Genomic DNA, 13,367 nt, shown 5'->3' with positions numbered 1-13,367 from the left:
TTGTGTCTTTGACATTTTGGAAGTATCTGTTCAGGCCTGTTGCTGAAGACTTGTTTACCTGTTTCAAGAAGACAACCAAAGGCAGAGAATACTCTGATTTTGACTCTGATTGTGCTCATCTTTACACTGGTAGGTACAACATGTTTGCTCTGTGCTTCATCAGGTTCATCATGAATCACAAACACTATTTTTTTTTTTATTACATGTTCATCTTACAGCACCTCTAACTCCATAGTATAGGCTGTGGACAAAGTTTTCTCTTAACACTTTTTAAACCTGTGTTTGGTAAATGTTATCATTGTTGTTACATAGTGGTATTCGGTTTAATAGACCACTTATAAATTCTGCCTTAATAAACTTATTCTGACGTTAAAAAAAAAAAGAAAAATTGGTGCACTCTTGTAGACCTATTATATAATTAATATTCCAATATGGCACACATATTAGGTGCATTACTCCTCCTGCACTGAAGGGTGCAGCATTGCCTCGAGTGGTGCTATCCTTCTCTACACACAAACACAATAACGTTACAACCTCAACTTCCGGGTAGGAATTTTCAAACAACACTAGCTAAGTAGCTAGCCGATACACATTTTGCTCAGGGAACTACCATTACAGCAACCTTTGCTGAGTTTTGGGTAAGATAAGTTTTCGAAAGTGTTTTTTGTTTATTTATCCCAGCTTGCATGTCGTTCCTGGCAACTTTAGAATATATTTGTTTTGCTCAGTTGATAGGAAAGCGAAAAGCCAGCCAGGATGAGATGCTAACAGCCGCTCCACTGTTGGCTTTGTTTCATACATCCAAACGGTGCTAACGCTAACCAGTTGAGTTTGCTCTTGTTCCTTTTTAGCCTAAACTTTGCTGCGAATGGCTCGATGGACGACAAATTTTCATTTTAACATAAGTTAATGGCGTATTAATCGGGCCAAAATCCACAGTAAGTTTGACGTTAACCTTTTTTGTTTTTGTAGCTAGCGGGCTAGCCTGTTGTTAAACTAGCCAACGATGTCAGCCAGCTCCAAGAGGAGAAGAGCCACTTCACCCTCCAGCAGTGTCAGTGGAGGGGGAGACCTCGATGATACCTGCTCTTCTACTCCTGGAAGTGGCAGAAAAAGAAGAAGAATATCCAATGTTGCTCCTGTAGATACGGTAAATGCACATGCTTTATTGTGTCGTGTAGTTGCATCAGGATTTGCACGTTTTCTTAAAATAACGCGATTCCGTTTCTTAACTACTTAATATGTGTGCATTAGTAAACGCTTTAACACGTATTAAGGTTTCTGAATACTTGTTCCCTCCAGATTGCTGTATGCCATGAGCTTTTCAACGCTGTCAGGGACTACAAGGATGAACAAGGGAGGCAACTTTGTGAAGTTTTCCTAAGGGTACCAAAGAGAAGGTATTGTGACATAAAGGCCTGGGCAAAGCTTACATTACTGGAAACTTTGTGGGTAGACCAGTCCAAGTGACAGTCGGACTGGTGGGTGGGTCTGGCAGGGCAGCTCATGCAGGCATAAGGAGATCACAGTGATGTCTGATCTGTCTTGTTCTTTTCAGGAATCAGCCTGATTATTATGAAGTGGTGTCACAGCCAATTGATATGACAAAAATTCAGTATAAACTGAAGTCAGAAGATTATACTGATGTGGAGCAGCTTACTGCAGATTTCCAGCTCATGTTCAACAATGCCAAATCATTCTACAAGGTAGGGAGAAAGTATCAGTACAGTATTTCTGTCCCTGTATTTTATTGTAATTTGACAAGTTTTTGTTATGCCATATTTTTCAAAATTCATTAGTTATAAGTGTGGTCTCCATATTCCTGTGTCAATTCTATATTCCTTTGTCTCATTAAACAATTCAGCGTGACAGTGAGGAGTATCATGCCGCGTGCAAGCTGTGGGAGGTGTATTTGCAAACAAGGGCCGAGTTTGTGCAGCCCGGGGACGGAGATGAGGATGATGAAGATGGTGATGATATGATAGATAATCCAGGAATGTCAACTGAAGATGAGGTAATTTCCTTTTCTCATTAGATGTATTGATGAGGTGCCTTGCCTGCTGGTATGACTGTCACTTATGAACTCAACCTTAACCTTTTTTACTGAATATAACATGTATTTTCAATGTTTTTAAATGTTGGAGGTGAATTTTTTCTCTCGCTTTTTTAAGTAGATTTTAGTGATAGGCCTAAATCTGGTGTAAAGGCTTGTCTTTGTTCTGATATCCGCATTATATATCGAGAATCAGCCGCCCTGCTCTCTAAATATCGACATTGGCCATTTAAAAAACCCATATCAGTTGACCACTAGTAGATTTATATGCTTTTCATGGACATTTGTGTGTATTGTAGTAAAGAACATGGACCATCATGCTAGAGGAGAAGTAAATTACGCATATTAACTTTTTAGACCCCAACTGGAAGTTTGAAGGAAGTGTTGGAGCAACTCTTGGAGGCTGTGGTGTCACACACTGATCCCTCAGGGCGTCTGGTTAGTGAACTGTTCCAGAAAATGCCTTCTAAAATGGTAGGTCCTTGAAGACTCTGTGGACTTCAAATGGTGTAACCTGAAATGGTTTCACATTCTTGACATTACCATGCCTATCTGTCTTTCCTAGCATTATCCTGACTATTATGCCATCATAAAGGAGCCAATAGATCTGAGAATGATTGCTCAGAGAATACAGGTAGTCAATTCACTTGCTGACCAATTGCTTTGTTGTGCATCATTCTTGTCAGAACTTCGTGATGTTTTATTATAACCAGCACTAATTTATTTTATTTGCATAGATTGGATACTATAAAAGTGTCAATGCTATGGCCAAGGACATTGATCTGATGGCCAAAAATGCCAAAACTTACAATGAACCAGGATCTCAGGTTTTTAAGGTAAACACTTTTTCTTGATTTTCTTGTTTTAGAAGATGCAGCCACAGGGATACAACATCCTAAATATGAACAATTGTTCTCTTATTGTATAGGATGCGAACACCATAAAGAAAGTCTTCATCCAGCGGAAGACTGAACTTGAGCACGCTGAACCCACTAAATCTAGTCTTCGCATCAGGTATTAAACAACAGTTGCAATTGCGTTTTCAGTGTAAATTTTTTTTTTCTTTCCCAAATGCAAATTATTCCCTTACAGGAAACCAATTGTTTCAAGATATACATGGTGTATGTCTTGTGTCTTTGCTGTTGCTATTCAGAAATCGCAGGTCTGGCCAGGGGGAGCGACTCTCTGGCGTCAGCGTAGCTCTTCACTATGGCTCAGAGAGCGAGGACGACCCTGTGCTCTCAGGCAAGTATGAGCACCCTAGGCTGTAGAGAGATTTACCTTGGAGTTTGTGTTGAAAGAATAACAGTTGTCCCACTTAAATGTTTGCAGGATCTGTGTGCTATGACGAGGGAGAGTCAGAGGCTGAGAGTCAGAGTTCTAGTATGGAAATGAGCAACCCAATCTTCCAACTGTATGAAGCTGTGAGGGGTGCCAGGAACAGTCAGGGCCAGGTCTTCTCTGAGCCTTTCCAGCAACTACCCTCTCGCAGGGAATATCCCGACTATTATCAGCAGATCAAACAACCCATCGCTCTGCAGCAGATCAGGTAAGGAATGGCCAATCAGTAAATTCACGCGATGATATGTTGAGAGGCAGAATGTTAAAACATTAGTGATACACTTATGAACACTTTTGATAACGGTTTGTTTATTTTTTTTAAGGGCAAAGATGAAGAACGGCGAGTATGAAAGTGTGGAACAGATGGACGCTGACCTCACTCTGATGTTTGAGAATGCAAAGCGCTACAACATGCCTAACTCAAGCATTTACAAACGGGCCTTTAGGCTGCAGCAGATCATGCAGGTATGGATATCTGCTCTCTCTTGACATCAGGTTATACTAGAAGATGTTTTCACTCTAGTTAGGCCAAGAATGAAAGAAATTAGCCTTAATTTGAAACAGACCGTGTGGCATCTTGCAGAAATGGATCAGTGAGTGTAATTGTTCACCAAATTATCTGCCTGTCTGTTGATCGGTCTGTTTGTGTAGGCAAAAAAGAGAGAACTTTTGAGGAGAGACGATGAGGATGGAGACAGCATTCTGTCATCTGATGCAGGGAGCATCAAGAGGAAAAGGTATACAGGTTTTTCTGTCTTCTTTTTATTTATATATATATATGTGTTATCTTAAACATGAAGAATCTGGCCCATTCATATTGTGCTTTGATTCTTTTTAAGCCACAAGAAAAATATAAAAAAGAACCGAATGAAGGCCTTATACGCTGCCGTGACTGAGGCTAGGGAGGTGGGCACCAATCGCCGCCTTTGTGATCTGTTTATGGTCAAACCATCCAAGAAAGACTACCCTGACTATTATAAGGTCATCCTCGAGCCGATGGACCTGAAGACCATCGAGCACAACATCCGCAATGAACGCTACACCACCGAGGATGCACTGATGGAAGACATGAGGGTGATGTTCCGCAACGCCCGGCATTACAACGAGGAAGGATCTCAGGTAGACAGTTAATCTTTACCATTATTGAGTGCTAAATAATCATGACATGAGCTATATTTTTCTAATTCTTGGGGGCTTAACGTAGGTGTATAATGATGCTGATATTCTGGAGAAGATACTGAAGGACAAGCGCAAGGAGTTGGGACCTCCGCCTGAAGAAGATGATGTGGGATCTCCGAAACTGAAACTAAGTAAGTTTTACCACATGAGTGTTTATATATGCTTTAGACCATTTACAAAAAATTGGATACACTTTACATTACTACCGAAAGTGTTCTAAAATGTACTACAATATTTTCCAACCTTTGAAGCACTGCAGGATTTTGTTAATTTCATTATGGTATAGGAAATTACTCAACAATTGAGTACTAGCTAAGCCACAACAGTAAACATTATGTTTGCTTATTATTCTTTGGTAAGTCCGCACATACAAATGTATTACAGTTAGATGGTTGCAACTGCACTTGGAGACCCCGTGACGCTTTCCCTTGTGCCACTGTCAGGTCAACTTTTCACCTTCCGATTGTGCATATATCCTGACCTGTTCGACATAAATAAAAGTATTTGCAGCCAGGACACATTTATGGTCCCTGCAGGAAGAAGTCCTTTGTTTGTTGTTCTTATGATCTTTCCTCTAGCATGAGCCTATCTCTAATTGTCATCCATCCAGTGCATTGGCAACTGTAAAAATAATAGCAATAATTGGTGCCAATTTTTTGGGCTTTAATTTTGATTTTTAATTAATATTAATCTTATTTTTTTGATTCAGGAAAAAGTGGTGTTTCTCCAAAGAAGTCCAAATACCTCACCCCTCTCCAGCAGAGGTTAAATGAGCTCTATGATGCTGTGCGAAACTTCACTGACCGTCGAGGTCGGCGTCTAAGCACAATCTTCCTCCGCCTGCCGTCTCGTGCTGAGTTGCCTGACTACTATGCTACCATAAAAAAACCCATTGAAATGGAGCGTGTGCGAAGCCACATGGTGGCCGGCCGTTACCAAGATGTCGACGCCCTGATGGAGGACTTTGCTCTCATGTTCAACAATGCCTGCATGTATAATGAGCCTGAGTCTCTGATCTATCGGGATGCTCTGGTGTTGCACCGGGTGCTGCTGGAGACACGCAAGCAGCAAGAGGGTGGCGAGGACTCAGGGCCTCCTGCTGTGGGAGCTTTGGTGCGAGAGCTGATCAGGAACCTGTTTGTGTCCGTGCTGAGCCACCAGGATGAAGAAGGCCGGTGCTACAGTGACTCACTGGCTGAGATTCCTGCTGTGGATCCAGTCGCACCTGAGAAACCACCGCTTAACTTTGATGTCATCAGGATGAACGTGGACCGTGGCCGCTACAGGAGACTGGACGTCTTTCAGGAACACATGTTTGAAGTGCTGGAGAAGGCAAGGAGGCTACACAGGTATGTCCACTTACTCTGACAGGTTTTCACATGATTATATACTGGATGCATGATATAGAAATGTTTTATCAATATATGATAACACGGTATTTAAAAAAAACAAAAAAAAAAACCATCCCTGAAACATTCTATGGAACAGACTGTCATTATGTTGAAACAAATTAAAACTAGAATTTGTTAACCTCAATAAGGGATCAATTGGGTCTTTTCAGGTCTTTTTTATGATAAATATAAATAAAGTTAACATTATTCATTCAGAACTGGCTACTGACTTTTACATTAAGTATTTAAGTATGATAAAGTTGTCGTCTTCTAAACTTTATTAAAAGTTATTCTTTTTAGTCACTTTATACAAGGTTTCAGCTTTCAGTAAGCTGATTTATATTGCCCCATATGTTTATGCTAAAAGAATTTTGGATCACCTCCTTTTTGCAGCGTATGTGCAGTGTAACATGCTTACTACATAATAGATAATCAATTATCTATTGAATGCATCCTGAACCTGGGCCTGCTTTAAAACCAAACTGTCTTCAGAAGTGTTCACGTAATGTCTTTTTTTGCATTTGCAGGACTGACTCAGAGATATTTGAAGATGCAGTGGAACTGCAACAGTTTTTCATTAAGATCAGAGACGAGCTATGCAAGAATGGAGAGATTCTGCTGTCCTCTGCGCTCAACTACACGACAAAACACCTGCACAGTGACGTAGAGCAGGAGAAAAGGGAGAAAATTCCCAAAGAGATGGAGGAGGACAAGCAAAAGATGGAAGAAGAGGAGGAAAACAAAGGTGTGTGTTAACCTTTGGCATAACACACAAGTGTGAATAATCTGTTAAAATCTTGGTGTGGTATTTAATTTGAGATCATTATATATTTCTCACCTAAAGACAGCGCAAAAGCCGACGACCTGCCAGGAGAGGCGTGGGAGTCAGAGTCTGAGACAGAGCGTGTTTACAGTCAGAACTGCAGCTTTGAAAACAGTACCTACCATGTGGGGGATTTTGTGTATGTGGAGCCGTCAGAGCCGAACCTGAAGCCACACATCGTCTGTATTGAACGCCTATGGGAGAATGAAGCAGGTAACATGCATCACTTTTTTAACAACTTAAAAAAAGGCATTATCAATCAGCCACAACTTGTATCTCAATATACATACAGTACCATACGTCTTAAACTGCAAATTTTGTACTTTCCCATGACACGTTCCAGTCAAAATTAATAGGCAGATTGTTCTAGAAAGAACCTTCAACTGCCTTTAGGTAATGTTGTTTTTATTAAATGTTCTTGTATTGAATATTTGCTAATATGTGCTTGTCTTGTGTGTGTGAAGGTGAGAAGTGGCTCTATGGCTGTTGGTTCTACAGACCAAGTGAAACCTTCCACTTGGCAACACGCAAGTTTCTGGAAAAGGAGGTCTTCAAGAGCGACTACTATAACAAAGTTTCTATCAGTAAAGTCCGGGGCAAATGCGTGGTCATGTTTGTGAAGGTAAGACCCTGAACCAATTACAGGAAGTTCTTTTATTTAATTTGACACAGGAATCTGGTCACCTAATTATGGCTTTTTGCTGTTTTTTGTAGGATTATTTTAAAATGCAACCTGAGGGCTTTGGAGCCGAGGATGTGTACGTCTGCGAATCCCGCTATGCTGCCAGGAACAAGTCGTTCAAGAAGATCAAGATATGGGCCATGCCAGTGAGTGCTGTGAAACTGGTCCCTCGGGAGGTGCCACTGCCCGTTGTCCGTGTTGCTTCCATGTTTGCCAAGCCTGACCAGGACAAACTGGCTCTTTCATACGCAGGCGGTGGCGGTTTTGTGGACAAGGTGAGAGTACACTGTATTTTCTAGGGTTTGGACATGACAATATCTAATTTGTTGCATAGCTTTGACGTTGTTTTGGAATTTCTGATCCAAAAATAAGCTGGTTTTTCCTCCCAAAAGGCCTCCGGAATCAGGACCCTAGCCCTCTAGTCAAATTCATTGTAAAGGATAAGGCCGGAGTTCAGGTCTAAATGAGAAAGAAAGAAAAATTAAAACACTGGCAGTTGGCTTCAACCACAGGGGATTAATTAACTCACTGGGTGGCATGTCCTGACAAGGAGCTGGGCAGCAGAGGAACAGTTAGTTCCAGGTATAAAGGTTTGTTTGTCACAATATAAACAAACGCCTGTGTTCTCTGTGTGTGCGTTTTTTAAATTCATTTAGGAGAGAGAGGACGTCCCTATGGAGATAAGTGGAGCTGAACCCGGCTGTCATCACTATGAACAGTTACGCTACAACAGCATGTGGTTTAAAGTGGGAGACTGTGTTTATATCCAGTCACATGGTCTGTCAAAGCCACGGGTTGCAAGGTGGGTGAAAGTATATTTTGCTCTCTAGTATAAAGACAATTTATACTTCACATCGAGTCTACGCCTTAGCCATCGGTTTAAATGTTATCACGATAAAAACATTTCATATCATTCGATATTGATAATTATCACGATATATGTCAAATCATTATTTTTTTCAAGTTTAAAAGCTGATTGTTGCTCCTGAGTGAAAATTGATAAAACCAGATGGTTAATTATGTGGTTAAACTTTTCTTTATGGTCAGAATGTGACACTTGATGCCAACAGTGGATCACTTCACAAATCTGAGGTGGAACATTCAAAACTATTATGATAAAATCTTTTTTCAACAAATATGATTAATCTTTTTTCAGGCCTCTTTTTTTCTCAACAAAATAAATATTTTTAATTGAAAAATTAAGTGCTAATTTGTCTGTGATTCAAATTAATTAAACTAAATATTTATTGACGATATGTTGAACAGTTATTATATTGTTATTGAGGAAAATTATATTGCGATAATTATCATTATTGTTTCATTGCCCAGCCCTCATACAGAAGTATAAATTGGCCTTAAGAACGTTTTAAATCGGGATTGATGGGGCATTGCTGCTATATAGTATAATAATATAAAATATATATATAATAATGTATGTATGTATGTATGTATATATATATGTATATATATATATATATATATATATATATATATATATATATATATATATATATATATATATAAGTTATTAACTTTCGGTAACACGGCTCCCTTGACTGGGCTGCAGGATAGAGAAGCTGTGGGTGCAGAATGGAACAGTTTTCTTCTTTGGACCCATCTTTATTCATCCTGAGGAAACGGAGCACGAACCCACGAAGATGTTCTACAAGCGAGAAGTGTTTCTGAGCCATCTGGAGGAGACCTTGCCCATGTCCTGTGTCATAGGTACTGCTTTTATAACTCCTCAGAACTTGCGTTCACACGTCACAGTGAGCCAGTACATCCTTGTAATGCGTTTAAAAGGAATAGTTCAATGTTGTGGGAAATAAACTCTCATATCTGTCTGTTAAACATAAGGCCTACAGCCTGTTAGCTTAGCTTAGCACAAAGTCTAAAAGTAGCCAACATATAGTCCTGCATAAACCATATTTTGTACAGTTAAAGTAACTCTCCACCAGAAAGCAAATAAGCGTATTTCCCAAAATGTCAGACTATTCATTTCACCTGCCTTTCTTTTAATTTACACTATAGCTACAATTTTTGCACTTTAGGCTTTGTGCCAGTGTGAATGTTGACACAAGTTATTCGTCAACAATCTTATTAACGAACAAGTCGTATCCTTTTGTCTGCTCTCCAGGTAAATGTATGGTGTCCTCCTTTAAGGACTACCTGTCATGCAGACCCACTGAGGTTTCAGAAGAGGACGTGCTGCTGTGCGAGAGCCGCTACATTGAGACCGAGAAGCAGATGAAAAAGTTCAAGGGTCTGAAACGCTTCTCATACTCTTCAAAAGTAGTGGAGGATGAGATCTTCTATTTCAGGTTGGTCAGTCAAGCAGCGCACCGATTCTGATTCAGAGTTTCAGTTTCTTGCCCAGTGTGATTTTCTGTTTGGTTACTCCTGTGTTGGTATCTTATGTAGGAAATTAATGGTGCCACAGAAGGAAGCATCACCCTTTTTGGACAAGAAGATAGATGAGCTTGAGCTTAAATTGGCTGATATTGAGGATGCAGACGATGATATGGAAGATATGGACGACGAAGAGGAGGCTCCGGAGACACCTTCCATGCCTCAGATGCAAACCCCACTTGCAAGCGATATGGACATCATGCCATACACACCTTCTCAGGTACCCAGACACCTCCAAAGACCTTAACCCATGAGGCCCAAGTTAATGTCTAAAGGCTTCAAACCACTGCTACTAATATTAACACACAACTTGTTTTTGTTCAGTCCACTCCTAAGGTGAAGGGCTTATCAAAGAAGGAAGGGGCCAAGAGGAAGATGAACATGAGTGGCTATATCTTGTTCAGCAGTGAAATGCGAGCAGTCATTAAAGCTAGACACCCAGACTACTCCTTTGGGGAACTGAGTCGACTCGTGGGCACCGAGTGGAGGAACCTTGAGGGTACCAAGAAGGCGGAGTATGAAGGTGAGAAGAAGCAATTCGCGGGTGTGAAAGTTGTCTATCGTGAACTGACATTAAGACAGAAATGATTTGCTCGTTTCAGAACGGGCGGCCAAAATAGTGGAGCAACAAGATCGTGAGAGACCACCCCAGAAGCAAGCGTCCCCTAGAGCAGGTACCCCTGTAGGGGCACTGATGGGGGTGGTGCCTTCGCCTAGCACTATGGGAATGATAAACCAGACCATGTCACCTGTGTCAGGTAACCCCTCTCAGAGGCAGCACGAGAGTTTGACAACAAAGCAGCAGGGAAATGAGGCTGGACTCATTTCTTAAACAATATTAAACTTAAGTATCTCAAAAGTACATTCTTTAAGCAACAGGTTTCTTCTTTTGCTGCTATTTCACATTGTTTTATGTTTATAGTTTTCATTATCGCTACTTCATATCTGGAATTGCATGACATTGACGGCATGATTGATTTTTAACCATACGTACCTTTTTTTTTCAATTCAATTTAACTTTACTGCTTGTTTTGTCTGCTAACATTCTCAGACCCATTTGTATTGTCTGCCCCTTCCGCACACTGAACCTTTTAACATCACCAGGTCCACTTATTAGAATGAGGCGGTGGTTTTCATTTTGGTCTCTAATACAGAAAAATTCAATGTCAAGTCTCCTGTCACACTGCATGACCGAAGGTTTGTCGTCTTTATTTTTGTCAGCACAGCTGGAGAGTTAGAAAAAAGTACACCACAGAAGACGGCCATTTTGGATTAGGAGAGTCTACCTTAAAATGACTGATTTAAATCAATCAAAAAGTCATATCACAGTTAATAGATACGATTAGCTTCTTGCAGGCATTACATAGGGATATTTCTCGGTCTGTTCCCACTATAGTTGTAGTTACATATGTGTAGCTAATGTGTAACTAATCCTTCTCAAACATAAAAACATACGCAGAAACAGAAAATAAGTACTCATCAATTATTAGGTGCATGTGTGAAAGGGGTCACTGTGTGCAGTAGTAGTGCATGTCATTTTAGATTCATCTGCATGTCACTTATGCATGGATATGTTGTTGTCCTCTCCTCGCCCTCTTCCCCAAGGCATGATGGGAGCTTACGGCCCACCTTACATGCCCATGCAGGGCCCCCATGAGGGCTTGTTGAGTGTGGCCCCAATGTCACCTCACCCTGTAGGCCATCTGCCTCCTCACCATCTCCAGCAAGGTATGCCCGGGTACCCTGGCATGCCTCATCAGGGTAAGGGGCCACTGTCCTAGCCACATCTGCTCAGTCACATCCAGTCGTGTCTCTCCTGCTAGGAGGGGTTTACCTGGTCCACAGGCCACGCAGCCTGATGTACTCAGCGAGCAGTCAAAGCTGTCTGGTCTCCAACAAGTGTACTCACATGCCACACCTGAAATATACAGGATACACATCCACGCTCACAGATGTAATGCATGTGAAAACACCTAACATTCCACTGATATTCAGAAACTAACATTTCCACAAGTCGTTATAAAACACTGTTATAGATCGTAACATAAAGAAAATTAGCATAAGGTTACCATAGTAACAAAATGCACAGAAACCAAGTATTGTCATTTTACAGGTATCATGGGCCCTGGTATGAATGGCTTGGCAGGAAGTCCTGTACCAGGAAACTTTATGCAACAGGTGAGCCCCATTTCAAAAATACTACCGAGTTCACATAGTTATCACCTTTTATATGAAATCATGGTTATGAATATATTGATTATTTTGCTCTTTTGCATAATTAGCCACCATTAATCACTGGCATTGCTCTTCTTCAGTCATGTTACAACATGGGGTAAAAATGTAAATTACAAAACAAAATCCTCATGCCTTGCTATTATATATAGCATACTATTTATTGTATATAACATTATTTTTATAATTCAGTATTCTACATATTGTCCACATGCTAAAAAATATATTGTCATTGTTCAATTTTAGCCTGGGATGTTCAGCCCAGGGCCACATGCTCCTCCACCGTATCCAGGACAGGGCCAGCCCTCACACCTGCAGCCCACCACTCCCATGTTTGTGGCGCCACCACCAAAGACCCAGAGGGTGCTTCACTCAGAGGCCTACCTGAAGTACATTGAGGGCTTGAATTCAGATTCTAGCACCGTCAGCAAGTGGGACCAAACACTCAAAGGTGTTAAGTCATTTTCAGTTGGGGTGTGTTGAAGTGTTGTAGACACAATAATGACAGAAACTTCTTATTATACCACAGGATTCCCCCACATGATCTGATTAGATTTGAGTAGGTCTAACTAACCATCTTCAAACTAAATTCATCACATTGGAAACAGTTTTTTTAAGTAAAGTACGTCGATGTAGAAATGTTTGCTGTTACTGGAAACTTTTTACGTATGAATCAAGAACAGTAAATGACAGATTCAGGTTTGTTAAAACATAAGTATAGATCAGGGAACTAATGCATTCATTTTCTTTTTAAGCATACGTTGTGAGCACATGATCAGCACTTAATCAAAAACCCTTTGTTTCCATATCAGCTCAAAGGCGAGACACTCATCTGACCAAAGAGCAGGAGAGCCGGCTGCCAGCTCACTGGCTGAAAAGCAAAGGAGCCCACAGCACCATGGCGGATGCACTGTGGCGCCTACGTGACCTGATGTTGAGAGACTCTCTGAACATCTGTCAGGCACACAACCTGTAACCTGTTGGACACAAACTAGCTCACACTCACTGCTCTTATCCTCAAGCTATGAGGTTTAGGAAGCCGTATAGGCCATAGAAGCAATATTTTATAGTGAATCACGGTCAATTTTATATTTATTAGCTAACAAAATGAGCTTGATAGTTATTTGTTTGTGCATTTTCATTTTTTTTTTTTTTTTACAAGACTGGATTAATTGTGCTGCAAAACCAGTGTTTATTTGGCTTATTGATACTATCAAAATAAAATTATGAATACCCTGTTCATACTGTGTACTGTTT

At 40.6% G+C, this 13,367-nt stretch overlaps 1 protein-coding gene across 4 annotated transcripts; it reads left to right on the top strand.

The window, feature by feature from the left end:
• Positions 1-514: 514 nt before the first annotated feature.
• Positions 515-13,352, top strand: pbrm1l (polybromo 1, like). Of its 4 annotated transcripts, none has more exons than XM_038695539.1 (30): positions 515-638; positions 973-1,150; positions 1,303-1,400; positions 1,559-1,706; positions 1,865-2,014; positions 2,411-2,527; positions 2,619-2,687; positions 2,791-2,889; positions 2,982-3,067; positions 3,207-3,298; positions 3,386-3,602; positions 3,718-3,859; positions 4,046-4,131; positions 4,234-4,513; positions 4,599-4,704; positions 5,283-5,922; positions 6,492-6,709; positions 6,809-7,000; positions 7,252-7,409; positions 7,502-7,744; positions 8,126-8,271; positions 9,037-9,194; positions 9,607-9,790; positions 9,891-10,098; positions 10,203-10,401; positions 10,481-10,552; positions 11,484-11,639; positions 11,992-12,056; positions 12,357-12,561; positions 12,923-13,352. In XM_038695539.1, the coding sequence occupies exons 2-30, from the start codon at positions 1,007-1,009 to the stop codon at positions 13,084-13,086; spliced, it is 4,842 nt and encodes a 1,613-aa protein (XP_038551467.1). In that variant the 5' UTR covers positions 515-638; positions 973-1,006; the 3' UTR covers positions 13,087-13,352. The 4 variants fall into 4 exon arrangements, with proteins under 4 accessions (XP_038551467.1, XP_038551465.1, XP_038551466.1 ...); XM_038695537.1 differs by having other exon boundaries at positions 10,481-10,636; positions 12,923-13,086; XM_038695538.1 differs by lacking the exon at positions 11,484-11,639.
• The last annotated feature ends 15 nt before the right edge of the window (positions 13,353-13,367 follow it).

This window comes from Micropterus salmoides, unplaced genomic scaffold (assembly GCF_014851395.1).
Source record: "Micropterus salmoides isolate LMB-PRFRI ecotype aquatic unplaced genomic scaffold, ASM1485139v1 Ms_hic_scaffold_4, whole genome shotgun sequence".
NCBI lineage: Eukaryota > Metazoa > Chordata > Actinopteri > Centrarchiformes > Centrarchidae > Micropterus > Micropterus salmoides.
The sequence above is the reverse complement of the archived record's forward strand: the minus strand, read 5'-3'. Positions and strand labels throughout refer to the sequence as shown.